General features: G+C 65.1%; 3 protein-coding genes across 3 annotated transcripts; 2 read left to right on the top strand and 1 right to left on the bottom strand.

The window, feature by feature from the left end:
• Positions 1-406: 406 nt before the first annotated feature.
• LOC127025052 (myotubularin-related protein 9-like) lies at positions 407-4,563 on the bottom strand. The gene is made up of 11 exons (XM_050909845.1): positions 4,519-4,563; positions 4,124-4,401; positions 3,428-3,536; positions 2,961-3,086; positions 2,653-2,826; positions 2,288-2,505; positions 1,995-2,156; positions 1,719-1,860; positions 1,401-1,621; positions 1,041-1,192; positions 407-906 (listed from the first exon to the last, which is right to left on the bottom strand). The coding sequence occupies exons 2-11, from the start codon at positions 4,318-4,320 to the stop codon at positions 743-745; spliced, it is 1,665 nt and encodes a 554-aa protein (XP_050765802.1). The 5' UTR covers positions 4,321-4,401; positions 4,519-4,563; the 3' UTR covers positions 407-742.
• A 1,561-nt stretch (positions 4,564-6,124) lies between these two features.
• FAM167B (family with sequence similarity 167 member B) lies at positions 6,125-7,659 on the top strand. Its single transcript, XM_050909951.1, has 2 exons — positions 6,125-6,415; positions 7,053-7,659. The coding sequence occupies exons 1-2, from the start codon at positions 6,125-6,127 to the stop codon at positions 7,314-7,316; spliced, it is 555 nt and encodes a 184-aa protein (XP_050765908.1). The 3' UTR covers positions 7,317-7,659.
• Positions 7,660-12,592: 4,933 nt separating this feature from the next.
• Positions 12,593-17,410, top strand: LCK (LCK proto-oncogene, Src family tyrosine kinase). Its single transcript, XM_050909778.1, is given in 13 exon segments — positions 12,593-12,694; positions 12,811-12,892; positions 12,977-13,067; positions 13,209-13,307; positions 13,456-13,559; positions 13,673-13,822; positions 14,027-14,179; positions 15,276-15,455; positions 15,872-15,948; positions 16,062-16,215; positions 16,760-16,891; positions 17,209-17,262; positions 17,265-17,410. Coding segments are annotated over 13 exon segments (1,524 nt in total).
• Positions 17,411-18,542: the final 1,132 nt, after the last annotated feature.

The raw sequence follows: 18,542 nt of genomic DNA on the forward strand, positions 1-18,542 counted from the left end.
CACGCGCCCAGTTCTGGTGCTTTGTTTATTTGCTGGACTGACCCTGAGCCAACTTTCCTCATGGAACAGTTATTTCCTGCGCTAGTACGCTTGTGTTGCAAATCCTCATCCTTCCAGCCCTCTCGCCCTGTGTCTGTCTGTCTGGAGGGGTGGTTTGTATCTCTTTCCTTCCTCGAAACTGGGTTCAAGGGCAGATTTTCCGGGCTGACTCCGAGCAACTGACGCAACACTTAAACTGCAGCCAGCGTGCCCTTTGTGGAGAGGGTGTCGCGGGTTTAGTGTGTTCTGCCGCTTAGTTCTTGCTGTGCCCGACCGTGCCTGGCAGCCGGGCAGGGGCTGCGAGCCAGGCACGCCACGGCGGGCGCTGCCGGAGGCCGATGCTGCTGGGCACATCGACCTCCCGCTGCCTCCTGCCCTTCTGCTCCGCCGGTGGTCCAGGTACAAGCGCTGCTGAAATCCTGCTGGGGAAGAGAGCGGGAAGGAGCCCCGCTTGCGAGGGAGCGGGGCCGCTCCTGCCCCTACGTAAGAGCGGAAAAGCAGGCGTGGGCTGCGAGAGAGAGCACTTTACTGAAACAAGTTCAGTCTGCGCAGCCCAGAGGCTGCGAAAGGGAGTTTGTCCTCGCCTCCCAGAGCTGTCCTCCGGGCTCCGCGGGGCCTGTGTCCTGCACAGTGCTTCCCACGGAAAGCTGCAGCGTCACCTTGGCCCGGCAGCCCGCAGGGACCGAGTTGACCACTCTGCCGTTCATCTTCCATTCTCCGTCTGGGCAGCGGGGTCGGAGAGGGACCGGCTCAGCCTGTTCCCCGCGCTCTCCTTGACGGGGGGGTCGTTACCCTCTACTAACCGTTGGATCTCTGCCCAGGCCTCGTCCAGGTACTGGGACGAACGGATCCATCGGAAGAATAAACCTAGGAGAGAAGGGGCTGTGCGTTATTTCAGCCGTGCCGTAGCTCTGTTGAGAGAGGGAAAAGCCGAGCAGCTTTCCTCACCCAGCCCAGCTCGGAGCTGAAGATGGGTTTGGAGAGCGCTGGACCCAGCTTACCCTGCCAGAGCTGGATGCTCTGGGGCTCGACGGAGGGCCAGATGACCAGTGCGTTGTGCGAGTAGAGAGGGTTCAGGTACTTCTTCTTCTCCCCGGGCTGGTTCAGCCAGGCCCAGAGGGAGTGCGTGCTCTCCTTCACTTTACACAGGCTCCTACGGGAGAGTCGAGACGCGTTTCAGTCCCTGCGGGGGGCCAAGTTTGACGCAAGCTGTGACCGGGAGGGCTTTGCTCTGCCCTATCTGGCAGCGTGAAGGCAGGGTCAGCCCCTGCCCTGGCCACGGCAGGGTCTGCCCCAAGGGCATGGCGGTGACCGCGGCATTGCTAAGGGACAGTGCTGTCCCCACCTCCCGCCCCACTCGCCTCTCTTTCTCGCTGTTGCAGAGGAAGGTGCCGTAGGCAGAGGCGTAGGCGTTGTCGAAGAGGGTGAGGAGGAGGCGCTCGCCAAACTCCAGGGAGAAGGGGAACTGGCGGCTCAGCTGCCACACGCAGTCGAGGAAGAGGAGGAAAAGCGGCGCCTCCTGCTTCAGCCGGGCGTGGGAGTAGGCAGAGCGGGCGCAGCGGAGGTGGAAGGGATGGCCGGCCTGCGGGACCCCCGAGGGGGAATAATGGGGGTGAAGGGGAGTGGGGGGTGCCCAGCCGGACTGGTGTCCCTAATCCCCTCAGGACTGCTGGTCTCACCTTGATCCACTCCCGCTCCAGCAGCCCCTGGAAGCCCGCCAGCGTGCGGCAGGATGGGTCCAGGATCACCTGGGCCAGCGCCGTCACCAGCAGCGTCGTGTCCGTCCCCTCTGCCCCGTGCACCAGCACGCTGGCCTCCTCCCTGCGGGCAAGCGCAGGCAGTCGGGGCGATGCCGGCTGTGCCGGCGAGCCCGGGATGATGCCCGAGGTTTGTGCCACACTGAGAGCTTTGAAAGGGCGAAAGCGGGGGCCACGGGGTGGCAGTCCCCCCCTTACCTGTCCATGCACTGTGCGGCCAGGCAGGCCGTGCTCAGGGCCGCCTTGACGTGGCTCAGCCAGCGGCAGCTCTCCAGCCGGCTCAGCCACCGGTCCATGTTGATCGAGGTGTCGTTGCAGGCTTCCACCAGCTTAACAAAGCTCTCCTGCAGCGGGCGGCCTCTGGGAGGGGAGGAAAGTGGTGTCAGGGACTTGGTGAGTCTTTTTTTGGGGGGCTGGAGTCCCCGTGCCATTGGCAGGGTAGTGCGATCACCCGTGTCATGAGAGCGTAAGGCCTCAGCACAGCCCCTCACCTCTCCAGGGGCCTGTGCAGCCTCCTCCACTGCGGGTAGGAGGACTTGGGCTCCGTGCCTCCCCCCGTCATCCGAGCCTGCTTTGCCGCCTGGGCCGACCGCGTATCAATGATAAAGCCCCGTTCCCCCTCATCCAGGACTGTCCCCAGCAGCATCTCGTCCTCGCGGCAGCGCTTTCGGTTGGGGCCCGTCAGCGGCTGGCTGCTGCGGAGCATTGCCTGTGGGGTGAGGGATGGCAGGCAGCGAGAGCCGGGGGGCACCGGGGGAACCCCACAGGATGGGGAGGGGGGCTTCAAACCACCTTTGCCCGAGGGCTGGCAGTGGCAGGAGAGGGGATGAGGGGCAGGACGGGGAGATGGACTCACAGTGCCGTTCTTGGGGTGGTAATAGCTGAGGACGGGGAATCGCCCGCCCTGCCGGAAACGGGCAGCCTTCCGTAAGGCATCATCGTCCACCGCCGCTGGCACGATGACGGCGGGAGGGTACGTGGGGCAGGTGGTGAAATCCCGGTTCACGTCGCTCAGCCGCCACTGGCTCGTCTGGGGGAGACGCGGGGTGGGGGGCTGCCTCGGGTGCCTCCCTGGCAGCGTGAGCCCCAGCAGGCAGCACGGCACGGGTGGGGGGAGTCGCGTCTCCTCCCCAGCCCAGCCGGGTCTCTCCCTTCCAGGCTCACCTGCGAGGCGATCTGTTGGAAGTACGGCTCGAGGGGGAAAAGCTGCCATCCTTCCTCGAGCTTCAGGCTCTGGGGTCTGTAGAAGAACGGGTACATCATCATCACGGAGTCCACTGAGGAGAGGGCCTGGAGTGGGAGCAAAGGTGGAGCTGGTCACGGGCGGGGGGTGTGGACCAGAGCACGGAGGTGGCTGAGAAAGTCCCCGCCGTGTGCCCAGGGCTCTGCAAACCCCATCCCTGTTCCCCGCTCCTTGCCATACCGCGTCCCAGCCGCAAGCGAGGGCTGGGCAGGCAGGCGCTGGCACCACCAGCCCCGCGGGCACCCCGTACCAACGCTGTCCGGGAGCTGAGTGTTTACCCACGTTAATGACAGACCGAGAGCAAACACTGCAGGCGCCCGCTTTCTCCTGCCAACCCTTTGCACCCCGGCGTGGCTCGGGCCAGGCTCTCTGGCCGCCCGCAGCTCACCTCGATGGAGCTGGCGATGTTGAGACATTCCTCCATGCCCGGGATCTCCAGCTGCAGCACCTTCAGGTCTTTGCACCGGAGCGTGATGGTGCCGGAGGAGCCGGCGAGCCTGGGGGAGGCAGGAGGAGGGTCAGGGCTGTCCGTAGGTCCGTGCACACAGACATGCAGACAGACACGCCGACAGCACCGAGCTGCCCTCTCCCCCTGAGAGAGCTGAGCGGGGCAAAGCGGGAGGGCTGTGCCGGTGTGGGTGCTGAATCGCTGGCTCTCATCTGGCACCAGTGGCACGCCTGTCTGAAGCTGGGATTTCCACCATCTCCCTGCCCTGGCCGGGGCACGGTGGGTGCCGCAGTGGTTAGCACAAAGCCGGGCACTGCTGGGTGGGTTAGCAGAGCCGAGAGAGTGTTAAAAGCCAAACCTGGTGTCTCGCGGGGAGCCATTAGTCCGGGGGGGCTGGTACCAGCCTAAATTCTGCACTCTGAGGCACGGAGGAGAAGAGGAGGTCAATGCCCGGCGCCGTGAGCAGCCCCCGGCATGGGCCGTGGGGAAGAGGAGGGACGAGGCTGGGCGGGCAGCGCCGTGGGGCAGCCGTGCTCTGCCGCGGGCGCCGGGAGAGCAGCGGGGAATCTCTTCCAGCTAAGGCAGGGGTGACGCTGCTAGAAGGGAACGTGGGGCCAGCCGTGGGGAGAGACTCACCTCTTCTCCACGGCATCCACGTTGCGGATGAGCAGCCAGAGCTCCACGGTGCCGGGCTGGCCGTCCCCCCCGGGGCAGGAGGAGAGGAGCAAGTGGTGGCTGGTGATGCACAGGGTGCCCTTCACCACCGGCAGCCCCGCGCACGACAGCAGCACGCTCTCAACCGTCGCCGTCTTGATCAGCTCGGAGAACTCCATGGCGGTGCCGGCGGCTGCCGAGCCCCGGCGTAGCCTGCCTCTGCCAGGCACAGGGACCTGCCGCCGGCGGCTGCCGCGGGGCTGGAGGGAGAAAGGGGAAATCCTGCAGCGGCACGGCCCAGCCTGGAAACCCTCTCTTCCCTCTGCGTCACGCTGGGCCCTATAGCGTCACCCCCCTCTTCGTGTTTACATTGTCACCTATAGCATATGGAGCTTCCTCGCTGCAAAATGCAGGGGAGTGTGACATTTCCTCTCCTGGCAATGCTGTCGTTGCAGATGGGGAAACTGAGGCACAGAGCAGAGGGGGCTGAGCTGGCTCCAGGCTCCCCAGCAGTGCCCAGACCCCACGCCGGGTGCCCCACGCCCAGTGCCGGCTGCGCTGCAGGGGAGGGATTTTTGGCAGCTGGTGAAAATGCAACTGCTGCCTTGCAGGGAGCAGCTCTGGGTCCTTTCCTGCCTGCGGCGGGGCCTGCCATGCTGGGGCTGTACGGAGTTGCGTCGACCGCTGCCAGACCCCCAGCACCAGCCTGACCCCGGCTCCCACGGCCCCACGGCCTCTGCCTGCACCCACAGGCACCCCCGGGCCTGGGAATGGAGCAGGAGCTGCTGCCAAGTGCCCTGGGTGAGGAGGAGGAGGAGAAGGAGGGTGAGAGGCTGGCAGCACTGCCTGCCCCGGCCACCCCTGTGCTTACCTGCTTGGGCTCGGCGGCAGGCGGGAACCTCGGGGTGCAAGCGAGGGACCTCGGGGTGCGAGTGGGGATCTCGGGGTGCGAGCGGGGGACTGGGGGGGTGCAAGCAGAGGACCTCAGAGTGCAAACAGGGAAGTGCTGGGCATAAGCAGGGGACCTCAGCGTGCAAGCAGGGGTCTCGGGGTGCAAGCAGGGGACCTTGGGGCACAAGCAAGAATCTCAGGGTGCAAGCGGGAGACTGTGGGGTGCAGCAGGGATCCTGGGGTGCAAGCAGGGGACCTCAGAGTGCAAACAGGGAACTGTCGGGCATAAGCAGGGGACCTCGGGGTGCAAGCAAGCGGGGGAGCTCAGGGTGCAAGCGGGGAGCGGGGCGATGCCCCGCACAGCCCTGCCATACCGGCGGGGACGGCGGCTCGGCGCAGGGCTCCGCGCCCGGCGGATGTCGGGTTTAAGGTGGCCCGGCCCCGGGGCGGCTTGCACCGCCGGGCGGGGCAGGGGAGGGAGGGCAGCGGCCGGAGCCTGACCCGGTTCCACCTTAACGGCCCGGCCGGGATGCGGGACCTCAGCTGCCCCGGCTCCTCGCCCGCCCCGTCCCCCCCGCAGCCCCCGTCGGTTTCTTTTTCCTTCCTTGGGCTTTTTTTGGCTCCCCCCCCCCCCCCGGCCCCGGCCGGGTGCGGGAGGGCGGCTGCACCCGGAGATAAATCATCCCCGCTCCTCCTTGCCAGTATGTCCCGGTGAAGGCTTCCTCCCGGGGAACAGGGAGTCTCCTCCCAGCTGGAGACAATAATGCTAAAAAAGAAAAGAAAAAGGAAAAAAAAAAAACCAAACCAACAAAACCGCCACTGAACAAAACCAAAAAAACCCCTCCTTTGCACTCCTCTGGATAAGGAAAGTTCCTGCCCGTTAGAGTTGTCCTCAGCGTCCCCAACCTTTATTGTTCTGGGGGTGAATAAATAGCCAGGACTTGGGTGCAGCTGGGAGGGAGTGGATGGGTGTCTGTGGCTAGGGTGCTCCTCACCCTGTGGGTGCAGTGGGGTAGAGGCTCTGTTTGCACGGGGGCTTTGAGGGGGGAGAGGTCACCGCAAGGGTTTTGGGGGGCTCTGGTGGGTGCCACCATGTCCTTTGGCCAGCTGAACTTCAAGGAGCTGGGTGAGGAGGAGCCCACCTGGGAGGAGGAGAGCCTGGACAGCGTGAAGGCGCTGACGGCCAAGCTGAAGCTGCAGACGCGGAGACCTTCCTACCTGGAGTGGGAAGCCCGGGTGCGGGGGCAGCCCTGGCACAGCCAGACCCCTGGGGAGGCACGGGGGGCAGAGCCGGGCCCTGGGCACCCCGAGGATGAGCGGGATGGTGGCATCTGTGGCTTCGCCACTATGGAGGCGGCTCTGGAGTGGCTCAGGATGGAGCTGGTGAGTAGCTGCCGGTGGGATGGGGGGCATGAGGGGTGGGTAAGGACTGAGCCTCAAGGCAGGGTTGGGGCCACGGGGCTTCTCTGTGCGGAGGGAACGCTTGAGCTTGACCTGACGCAGCATGTGCCAGGGCCAGGGTGCTCCAGCTGCGGTGCCGTGCTTTCCTCCTTTGCCCAGCACGGCCAGTGTACGTGGATTTTTGCAAGGTGCGTGTGGCTTTGCGGTGCTGCAGCTCTGTCCGTGACCCTGCACAGCACCAGGGGACACGGCTCTGTCAGGGTCTGCGCTTGTCACCCCCTCCTGTCTGCTCTGCTGGTGGCATGGCTGTGGCGTGGCTGTGGTGGACTTCATTGGTGTGGCACAGCCGTAGTAACCTTCGTGGGGTGGCACAGGCAGCAACAGCCATGCGGGTACAAACCCACGGGCATCTGAGCTGATCCCAGGCTGTGACCCCGGCACAGACCCTGTGCTGACCCCAGGACTGTGTGCGTGGGCTCTGTGCTGATCCCACGGCCACGTGTGCCCGTAGTCCCCGGTGGGTTTGTGCCCTGGCCAAGCCCCAGCCCTGCTGCCCCAGCATCCCCGCTGACCTGGCAGCCGGTCCCGCCCCGGCCCTGATGCCTGTCTCCCCATGCAGCGGGAGATGCAGGCTGCAGACCAGCGCCTGGCGCAGCAGCTGATGCGCCTGCGGGCACAGCTGCACCGGCTGAAGGTGGAGCAGGCCTGCCACCAGCACAAGGAGATGCTGGACGACGCTACCTTCGGCCTCGAGGGCTGCGAGGAAGACTCGGACCTGCTCTGCAACATCCCACCCAAGGCCGCCTTCCTGCTCTCCATGCCGCTCAAGCACATCGGCGTCACCCGCATGAACATCAACTCCCGACGGTTCTCCCTCTGCTGAGCGCAGCGGGACCCCACGGAGTGCTCGGCATCGAGCCCGGATGGGAGCCTCGCAGGCACCCATGGGTGCATCCGGACCTGATAGGGCTCAAGGATCCCTACCAAAATGCCTCGGGGACTGCGGAGCTGCTGCTGGGGCTGAGCTCCCTCAGGGCAGGCGGTGCTGAGCCATGGTGCTGCCAGCCCTGCCCCGGGGGCAATGCCATGCCACGGTGGCATGGGAAAAGCCACCACCCCCATCGGGCACAGGGTGTTTTGGGGCACCCAGTGCCCTATCCCTAAGGGATAGGCAGGGTCAACCACAGTGCAAAATGTGGGGAGCAGCTCTTTGAGGAGGAATAAAAGGAGGTGAAAGCAAGAGCTGATGTTTTTTCCTTTTTTTTGCATGCACCCGGGCACCTGCCTGTGCCTCCAGATGTGGCTGCCAGCCCTTTGCTGTGGGGGACCTGGGGACGGCAGGGGGGACTGTGCTGCCATCGCCCCTTCCCCAGCCGCTCCCAGGGCTCTGGCTCGCAGGGTTGGGCGGTTTCTCACTGGTTTCTGCTGCAGGACAGCGCTGTGCCGGAGAAAAGGTGTCTCCGCTTTGGGGACCTTGTTGCCAGCCTCTCGCCGGGTGCCCCTGGCAGTGGGTGGGTGCTCGGGCTGCACCGTTGCAGGAAATGCTTTTGTCACCGAACTGGCTGCGAATGGAGGGGTTGTTTTTGAGGCTTGAGGCCAGGAGGTGCTGGGGGCCGCACTCAGGGTTCGGCAGTCCCCGTGCCCCCATCCTGCCCCGTCTCCGACCCCCTGCAGCACTGCGCCAGGAGCAGGAGGGATGCTGGGCGTAGTGCCAGCCAGGGCTGACAACGCTGCCCTCACCAGAGGGGTTTGTTTTTGGCTTTGTCCCTTCCTCCATTAACACCAAACCCTTTACAAAAGAAGTTGCCGTTTGGGGACGTGACTTTCACAGAACGCTTTTTGCAAGCAGTGTGGGGTGACCTGGGGAAGCCGTGGGGTGACCCAGGGACAATTTCAAGGGCTGCTTCTCCTTCCCAGGGTAGCAGCAGGACATGGGGAGAACCCGATGTGCACCCCAGGGCCTGGCAGCGTCCCCCGCTACCCCTTGCCTGGGGCACCCATGGCGTTGGCGAGCACGATGGGGAACGGGGCTGCGCGGCTGCCCCCGGGAAATGTCCCTGACAGGGTGGATGCTGCGTCCGGTGCTGCCACCATGGTGCCCCCGCCCCAGGCTGCCGCGGCCCCCCTGACACAGCTGGGCTTCCTGCTCGTGCCTCCGCAGAGCAGCCGGCAGGTACCTGCGGCTTCATGTTTGATCACAAAAGCCAAGACAATAGCGTTGTGGTTGCTGTGCTCTGAGCTGTCTCCAAAAACACAGGGCTGGCAGCCTGGCTGGGGCACAACGTGTCCCCTTGGCTTCAGCCCCTGTTACCGTGGCTTTTGGGGTGCCAGGGTCTGGGGTGACCTGGTGGTGACGGCCAAAGCGGGGGCTGCGGGGTGCAGGATGAGTCCCACAGCCTGCGTAGGGTCCGACAGGGTCAGGGGCAGCGGGTGCATGGCACCGCCAGCCTGCCCACACCGAGCACCGGAGAGGGGACAGCACAGGGGACCGGGGGGCTTGGCTAGCCAGGACTGCCTGGGCAGTGGGTGACAATCCCCTGCCCATCGCTGGCCCCTCGCAGCACATCTCCCAGCCTGTGGGACCCCGCTCTGCCACCAGCCGAGGGGCTCAGCATCCCCTTGCCCATCCTGTCCCTGAGGATTGGTGGCCGGGGGCACCCAGAGCAGGGACCCTCCATGCCGGGGATGGCAGGAAGCCATCGGGGTTTGTCACTAGCTCTTGCGGTCGTGCGCGAGCTGTGAACCAGCTTCTCTAGAGTTTGCTCATGAGGCAGGAAACCAGGGCAGGCGGTGAGCAAGAGCGAGTGGTGGCGGCGAGGAGCGCGCGCCCGTGTGCGGGGGGCTCGTCTCTGCTCCCCAGAGGGTCGCCGTGCTCCTGCCGGGGATGGAGAGGACGTGAGCGGGGACGGCGCCTTCGCTCTTGCTGCCGGGCCATGGGAGTCTGAGAGCAGCTGGTCCTCGCTTCGCTGCCAACAGGTAACGGGGACCCGGGGGCGAGAGGGTTTGCACCCTCCAGACGGGAGCTGGGGACCGCTCGGGTGCCTGCGGAGGGTGGGGGGGTCCCGTTGCAACTCTCTGAGGTTGCCCCTGGGAAGGATGGAAATGGGGGTTCAGGCTCGTCGCTGCGGGGGGGATGTGAGCGCTGGTGCCCAGGCGAGGGATGGGGGGAGCAGGGCTGTGCTCCCCATTCCTCGGTGGTCTCCCATTTGGGGTGAAAGCCTCTGCCTCGATGCCCTCTGCCTGCCTGGGGGGCCTGCCAAGGGTGGGAGCACCGGCCCCCTTGCAGGGCTCTCCCCGAGCCCCCATTTCCAGGGCAAAGTGGAAGTTTTGTCCCCAACGCCAGGCTCTTGCCCACCTGGCTGTGGGCAAGAGCAGCTTAGGGACAGGCAGCAGTTTAGTGCCGGTCTGTTGGGGTCCACTGCCCAGTTTCGGGGGTTCAGACACTGGGATACGCCTGTTTTCGGTGCTGTCTCAATGCAAACACCTCCCTGCCGCAATGGCAGCTTTGGGGCCATGGTCCTTTGCGTCTCTGCGAGGCTGTGCCAGCGTGGGGCTGACCGTCCAGCTGGGTCACAGCTGGTTTGGGGACGTCCAGGACACCCCGGCGAGCCTTGAAGAGCCTCAGGGACAGGGTCAGCCCAGCCTTCAGCCCTCCTCACGCCCGCCCACGCTTGTGAACAAACCAACCAGACTTGGCCGAAGAAGCGTGTGTGGAAGGGCCAGCACAGGGCAGCTCCTCTGGCAAGAGCCGGGGCGTCCAGGCACGCTCCCCAGCAAAGCCAGGGAGAGGCACATACACGGCCGTGCAAGGACAGGCGTGCACACCCATGCACACACGCAGACACCTCCCCGGGGACACGGCGAGGCACGGGGCAGGGGCGCCTACACATCCCTCCCAGGCAGCCTTCGCACGAGAAATTCGGTTGCACAGATGCAGTCACAAAACCTGACTTCAAACGCCCTGTTTCACCGGCATGGCCCTCGCACCGCGCAGGTGAAACGGCTGCTCGGTGGAAATTACGCTGTGGCTTGAGTACATAAGAAAAAAAAAAAAAAAAAAGGCACAATAGCAGCACCTCCCTCCCCACCCCGGCTTCGTGCAGGAAGGAAAAAACACCTCTTGGCACCGCTCGCCTTTGGTAAAGGCATTTGAAGGCCTGCGGGCAGATCTGGGAGAGCAGGGGCTTCTCCTCCGCAGGGCCAGGGTTGTACTTGGGGTTGGGTATCGGATTTGCTGCTGCCTGGGCATCGCCGGGGCCTTGCCTGCTCCTCCTGCCTGCATCGGGGCGCTGCGGTGTGGCCGAACCCCTTTTTGGGTGCCAAAGTTTTTTTCCCCAAATAGGCGTCACCAGAAGCTGAAGGCACCAGGGTGGTTTTTAGCATTTGAGTCCCCAAAGCAGCATTGCACGGCATGGGGGGGGGCTCACTCGTCTGCCCTCTCCTCACCAAAATTACCTGTTGACTGCTCCTGATGGCTGCCGTAGGGGTGGGCACCCCGAGCTGGCACCGTGGGGATGGCCCCCGTGTCCCTGCCGTGGATGCTGGCACCCTGTCCCCGAGGGAGGGGGCTCCTGGGTCTGCAAAGCCAGCCCTAGCAGCGCAGGCTGGGGGGTTCTGGCTGGCAGCAGGCTCTGATGGCTGGGGCTGGTGGCACCAGGGGCTGGCAGCACCCTGGGGACCCCGCACCCTCCCTGGGGACCCCCTGCGAGGCTCTTCTCTGTGTCCCCAGCTGCCTATGGTGGCACACACTCAAACGAAGCCCCCACTGCCCTGCCCTCCTCGGCAGCACGGAGAGAGGTGGATTTAAGTGTGTGCTTGTGAAAACGCAGCTGTGCAATGGCTCCTGGGTAGGAAACCAAAGAGAAAACGGTGCCGGCCAGCATCTCCCAGTAAAGCAGTTCCCGGGGCTCAGCTGGCCTGCCGGGTACCTGGCTCGCTGCAGGGCACGGTGAGGATGGGGACCCTCGCAGCTGCACCGCCTCGCTGCCAGATAAGAGCTCCCGCTCGGCATTTGCCAAAGCGGCCGCTGGTTTTGGGTGCTGGGAGCAGAGACACCTGGGCTGGCTCTCGGCAGCACGGGGCTCCCAGCCCTGCCGTTGGCACCCACGCCTGCGGAAACCGTGCCGGGGCCCCCAAAGAGCCCCCAAAGCTGCTGGGCAGAGCTTGGAAAAGAGGGTTTTGGGGGCTAGGTCTTAGTGAAGATAAATCCCGGTGGTGTAGGCGTGGGGGATTCTGCAGAAAAGCTTTTTCCAGGGCCGTGGGCTGCTGTTTCCACGTGACGCACTGCCGGGGCTCCCGGCTCCGTGCTGCTTTCATGGGAAGGCGAGAGCTGCCCAGGTGGTTTTCAGAGCCCACGCGACACTTGTGGCATCGCTGCCAGGCTGCCCCGGTGCCCACGCTGCAGTGCCGGGGACCCTGGGGGGCAGCCCCATGCTGGCTTGGCATCACCGTGACCAGGGCTGATGCGTGAGGTTAGGGGGTTCTTGACGTTTCAGGGTGAGCTGCCAAGGATAAGGGGCCCCCGAGCAGGGATGGGGGTTTAAAGGACATCCCTGATGCAGGAGAAACAGGAGCACAGCGATGGGGCCGAATGAACGGGGGGGGAGGCTAACGAGAGCCCTGGGGGAGAAGGAAATCGGAGGTGATGCAGCGTGGGTGGGTGAGTGCTCGCATCCACCTCTGACCCCAGGAGCCGCTTTTAGGGCTGGGGAGGTGCCTGGTCCAGTGAAACCTTGTAAAACACGCACTGCAGGGCCGTGCAAGGACGTATGAATTGCTAATGGGATATTAATGATTAGATTGTCATCTAGATGGAGAATGCAGGGATCAGCCCAAGGGCTGCAGCGTGGGAAGGAGCTGGCAAAGGAGGCAAGGCCAGGCTGTGCTGGTGGGAAAGGAGAGCCTCAGGCTGGGGACTAATTGCCTTCAGTATTTTTAATTAACAAAGCCAGAACAAAATTAGGAGGAAATACAGCTGGTGACAGAGGGGATGCCCCCAGTTCAGCTGAGGACCTGGGGAGTGTGCGGGACGGGCCATGCGATGCGGGAAGCCGGACGGACGGACACAGGGATGGGGATGCACTGGAGCGGGAGGAGAGGCAAGGCTGGGGCTGAGGATGCGAAGGCTTCCCTCACCGCCTCTTGCCCTCTGCAGCCACCATGGGCGGCTGCTGCAGCTCGGACTATGACGAGGACTGGATCGAGAACATCGACATTTGTGAGCACTGCAATTACCCCATCGAGCCCGACAGCAAGCGCCAGGTGAGGAGGGGGCGAGCGGACCCCCCGTCCCGGTGGCCGAACGCCTCCGGAGGTGGCCGTGGGATGGCCAAACCCCAGGAAGGCGAGGGCTCACGGGGCTCCTCGTCCCCTCGCAGAGGCTGATCCGCAATGGCTCCGAGATGCAAGACCCCCTGGTGTCCTACGAGGCCACGTCTCCGCCATGCTCCCCCCTGCAAGGTAAGGTCCAGCCATGGCAGGGGGCTGCCGTGGACACCCCCCCAGTTGGCCACCGCCACCCTGCCCCTCCACTTGTCCTCCCAGATAAGCTGGTGGTGGCCTTGTACAACTACGAGCCCAAGCATGACGGGGACCTGGGGCTGCGGAAGGGCGAGAAGCTCCGCATCTTGGAAGAGTGAGCGAGCGCCGATGCCATCCCAGCACCCGCACCAGCATGACCCCGCAGCTCCCCGGCCGGCACCCTGGTGCTGCCGGAGGGGTCCGTGCGGGGTCCCGGCACCCGGGGGGGTTGTCTCACCTCACTGTGTCCTTGCAGGAGCGGGGAGTGGTGGAAGGCGCAGTCGCTCACCACCGGCCAGGAGGGTTTGATCCCCTACAACTTTGTGGCCATGGTGAACAGTCTGGAGCCTGAACCGTGAGTAGGGGTTGAGTAGGAGCTGTGCCCCGGCAGGAGCTGTGCCGGCGGCGGGGGGGGGGGGAAGGTGCCAGGAGCATCCCCTGAAGCGCTGGTGGGGGAAGGCGGCCTGAGCCCCCCCAGCCCTAACCCTGCCGGGTGTCCCCAGGTGGTTCTTCAAAAACATCAGCCGCAAGGATGCGGAGCGGCAGCTCCTGGCGTCGGGCAACACGCACGGCTCCTTCCTCATCCGGGAAAGCGAGACCTCCAAAGGTACCGTCCCGCGGGTCCCGCCGGCATCTCCTGCTGCGGGCACTGGGAAAGGCACTGGGAAGCACGGGAGGAGTGCTGTGGTCCCGCACCCACACGGTCCCCTGTCTCCCCAGGCTCCTACTCACTGTCGGTGAGGGACTTCGACCAGAACCAGGGTGAGATGGTGAAGCACTACAAGATCCGCAACATGGACAACGGGGGGTACTACATCTCCCCCCGCGTCACCTTCAGCAGCTTGCACGAGCTGGTGGAGTATTACACACGTACGTGTCGTCTAGGGGCTGGTCCTGCCTGCAGGCAGGGGACGGGATGGGAATGGGATGGGATTGGGATGGAATAGGATTGGGATGGGATGGGATGAGCAGGACACGCTGCTACCCATGCCCCAGCAAAGTCATTAGCTTGTGCTGGGTACCCTGTGCCCTCTGCCTGCATTGACACTGGCTCTGCCTCCCCCTGCGCCGCAGGCAGCTCCGACGGGCTGTGCACCCGCCTCGGCAAGCCCTGCCGGACCCAGAAGCCGCAGAAGCCGTGGTGGCAAGACGAGTGGGAGGTGCCGCGGGAGTCGCTGAAGCTGGTGGAGAAGCTGGGAGCGGGGCAGTTTGGAGAAGTCTGGATGGGTGAGTCAGGGTGAAACTGAGGCGCTTCCTCCCGGATGAAGGCACCGGTGTGGGCAGCGTCAGCTGGGCCCCGCGGCATCCTCGACCCAGGGAGGGGTCCGGCTGGGGTCTCACATGGAGCAGCCAGCACAGCCCCAAGCGTGGGACCTCGGCTTTTTACAAGGGCCCCAGAAGAAGGAAGAAAACCATCAACTAGAGCCGCCCAGGGGCAGCTCTGATTTACCCAGAGCAGCCCAAGCTTCTCCCTTCTCCCATCCCTGGTCACCCCAGACCCCTGCACCGCTGTCCGGGCAGGCACCCACCACTGGGATGGGTGTGCTGGTGCACGGGGGCTGCACCATGTCCTCGTCGAGCTGGGCTCTGCTCAGCGTGAGAGCAGCTGCCAGGTTTGGCATGGGGCCCGCGAGCACCGTGCGTGGCCCCGCACGGGAAACGGCCCTTGTTGTGGCTGTCGCTACGACACTGGGAGCAGCTGGGGGCTCGGAGGCAGCGCGGGGCCTCAAACGTGCTGCAACCCAGCCACAAAAGCACCTCCTGCTCCCCGGGTGCTATGGTGGGGAAGGCACTGGGGCTGCCCCGCTCCCCTCCATCCTGCCCCGGCGCAGCATCCCTGCCTTTGCTCCCAGGAGTGCTGGCTGTCCCACAAAGTCCCCTCCGGGTACCCAGGAGGAGTCAGGCTTTGGCATCGCTGCCTGGCTCCCCCAGCCACCCCTACAGTTAAAAGCCCAGCAACCAACAGCTTCCTTTCCTCCTGATGGCTGAAAGCCACAGGTAAAAATACCTGCCCGGTGGGTTAAAATGCGGTTACAGGTTTTTGGCCAGGTGGTGGCCAGCACGGAGCTGTGATTGTCCCCAAAAGTCCTCTGGCCCCGCTGCAACAGTCCTCCAGGGGCGAGGGTCCTCTGCCCATCGTCAGCCAGCCTTTGCAATCTCCAACATCTCTTGCTTGTGTGGTCTCGGGTTGGGATGCCGGAGATCCACAGAGTAGCCCCCACGCTTGCCTCCTCCACCGGCACCGCTATTGCCACGCGTCCCCCGCCCGTGCTCGGTGATGGGGTCCCTCTCCCCCATCACGCTCTGCCCCATCTCTCCGCAGGCTTCTACAACGGCCACACCAAGGTGGCCATCAAAAACCTGAAGCAGGGCAGCATGTCACCCAGCGCCTTCCTGGCAGAGGCCAACCTCATGAAGAACTTGCAGCACCCGCGGCTGGTGCGGCTCTACGCCGTAGTGACGAAGGAGCCCATCTACATCATCACGGAGTATATGGAGAAGGGTGAGGGCACCCAGGTGCTGCCCACCGTGGGTGGGGGTGGCGGGGGGCTGTGAAGAGCCGTGATCCTTCGGCTCTTGGCTGTTCCTGTCCAGCGGTCAGTGCTGGCTTTTGTTTATTGAGCTGCTTTTAGCATCCTTTCCCTCCCTGTGCTCTGCCTTTGCATCACGACTCTCCCACTGGTTGGGAGCTCAGGGCTCAACCCTGGCAGGGGGAAAAAGACCATTGCAGGCAGGGTGGTCTCCTGCCCATCCACTCCTGCCTGCCTTTCCAGGGGCTGCGAGCTGCCCAGCCCCACGTTGCAGTGGGGGACAGTGCCCGGTGACCCCACCACCATGACACCCAGCCCCAACAGATGCCAGGGTCGGGGGGGAGGCAGCGTGCCTGCCTGCCGCTGAGACCTGCCGCCTTCATTGCAGGCAGCCTCGTGGACTTCCTCAAGACCTCGGAAGGAGTCAAGCTCAGCATCAACAAACTGCTGGACATGGCCGCGCAGGTGAGGGGGGACGGAGCCGTGGGGCTGCTGGTGGGGAGGGCTCTGCCGGGGCTGGAGCTGGGGCTGCTCTGCTCGGGCTGGCGGCTGTTAATTGCAATTCCTCCAAACCGCAGATCGCCGAAGGCATGGCCTTCATCGAGGCCAAGAACTACATCCACCGCGACCTGCGAGCCGCCAACATCCTCGTGTCGGACACCCTGTGCTGCAAAATCGCCGACTTCGGGCTGGCCCGCCTCATCGAGGACAACGAGTACACGGCTCGCGAGGGTGCGTCCCCCGCCGCCTCGGCCCCACACGTGCCCCCATCGAGCCCCGCTCTTGGGGTGCACACAGCTCGAGGCCACCGGAGGAGGAAACCCTCACCCATCCCAGCCTCTTCTGGGGGTCCCCACGGTGCCCCGGGAGCTGCAGGGCTGCGTGCAGCCCCAGGAGAGGGGAGCAGGTGGGGGGGGGTGCAGAGGTCCTTTTCCCCCCCCTCCATCTCTCTCCCCCCAGCCCGAGGAGGGCTGCAGGACCCTGCATGCCCACCCAACCCTGCTTTCGGTGGGGTGACAGCCCTATCTGGTGGCTATTGCAGGAACAGGCGTGCTGGCCCGCTGCAGGGGTGCCAGCCGGTGTGGGGGGCTCTGTAGCCAGCGAAGCGGGGGGGGGGGGGGGGGGGGGGGGGGTGCTGGCTGCTACCAGACCCAGCTCATCCCCAGGCGTACAGCAGGGACAGAGGCTGACTCGGGGTTGTCACATCAGGTTAAGCAGAGGGACGTTTCCAGCTCAGCCGTAACGTTTTATTTTCTCCCCTCCTGCTGTTTTTCAGGGGCTAAATTCCCCATCAAGTGGACGGCGCCGGAGGCTATTAATTACGGGACGTTCACGATTAAGTCCGACGTCTGGTCATTCGGCATCCTGCTCACGGAGATCGTCACCTACGGCCGGATCCCGTATCCAGGTCAGGATTTCCCAGCAGCTGCGCGGCAGAAGGGCTCGCACACACGCACGCAAGCGCACACCCATGAGTGTGTGCATGCAGTCCCGCACGCACACACGCTCCCAGCCGCCCCATCTGGCTCCCTTCCCTGCCAGCCCGCGATGGTTTCGACCGCTTCCTGATGCACATGGCCAGCCACGGCCCAAAAGCCATGGGGGGGGGGGTTTCAGAGGCAGGAGAGGGGGAAGGAAGCTTCCCCATGGGATTTGCAAACGTAGGGTGCTACCTGCGACGTGGGGGTGACCCGAATTCAGTGCCGTGCGTGTTTATCCCCGCAGGGATGACCAACCCCGAGGTGATACAGAACCTGGAGCGCGGTTACCGCATGCCACAGCCGACAACTGCCCGCAGGAGCTGTACGAACTGATGATGCAGTGCTGGAAGGAGAGGCCCGAGGAACGTCCCACCTTCGAGTACATGAAGAGCGTGCTGGAGGACTTCTTCACCGCCACCGAGGGCCAGTACCAGCAGCAGCCGTGAGGACCCCAGCAGCGGCTGGGACACCCTCGTGTTGGGGTGCCTGGGGGCGCTCCCCCTCGCGCCAGGTCCCCACAGACTCCATACGCATCGCCCCCGGGGCATTGGCGAACACTGCCTGGACCTCAGCAGTAAAGATTTGAAGCGCTTCAAATCTTTGGAGCAGCAGATTTCACACACACACACCCCCCCCGGAAGGCGATGGATGGCCAAAGCCGACAAGTGACTCCGAAGAGTGGAGGGCTGGCGCGCGGGGGGCTCCGGTGGAGCCGTGTGGGGCCCAGTGGGTGCTCACCCGCACTGTCCTTGTGCTCGCTTGGGTGCAAATCCAGGGCCGCGGCTGCCCAGGGGCCACGCCAGCCCCCTCACCCTCCTCTGGCTGGGCCTCGCCTCCTCCTTCACCCCCCAGTGATGGCAGGTACCCCCCCGCAAGTGATGGCCGCCCCAAGCCTTGGCTGCTCTTTCTCCCCCCGTGGTGTTTGCAGGATCTGTCTGGTAACCGCCATCACGTTTTGGGGAAATAAAGGCCTTTGTACCGGCGGTGGCCGTGGGGCCTCGCTGCGGCCCCGGGGGAGGCCAGGCCGCCATGGGGCAAGCGGGGTGATGCCCTCAGGGGACGGACCCCACTCACACCAACCCCACCCCGGGGTGCTGCTGGGGCCCGGGCCCCTCTGACGCCCACCCCGGCTGTGGGAGACCCCCACGGCCCTGCTCTCGACAAGCCGGGGCCGGGGCCTGGGCGCTGGTGGAGGCCTCTACCGCGTGTATTCCCCCCCCCCCCGGGATGGTTCGGCCCAGCCTGGCGTTTTCCCCCCATCCACTCCCCACGAATGGTTCCGCCCCGCCCACCTGGACCCTCTCCCCGTTTGCCCCCTCTCCCCCCCCCCCCGCGCCCCAGCGATGGTGCAGCCCGCGCAGCCCCGCCCCCGCGGCAGTGGTACAGCCCAGGCACCTCGCCGCTCCGCCTAGCCTGCTAGCACCCCAGCGCCCGCTCTCTCCCGCCGCCGCGATTTTCTATTGGCCGGCGGACGGGAGGGGGCGGAGCGCCCCTTCCCGATAGGTCGGGAGCCGTGCGGGGGCGGGGCAGGTGGGGCGGCGGGGCCCGGGCCCCGGGGCGGGCCGGGCCGGGTTGGGT

Source organism: Gymnogyps californianus, chromosome 22 (genome assembly GCF_018139145.2).
Source record: "Gymnogyps californianus isolate 813 chromosome 22, ASM1813914v2, whole genome shotgun sequence".
Classification (NCBI taxonomy): domain Eukaryota; kingdom Metazoa; phylum Chordata; class Aves; order Accipitriformes; family Cathartidae; genus Gymnogyps; species Gymnogyps californianus.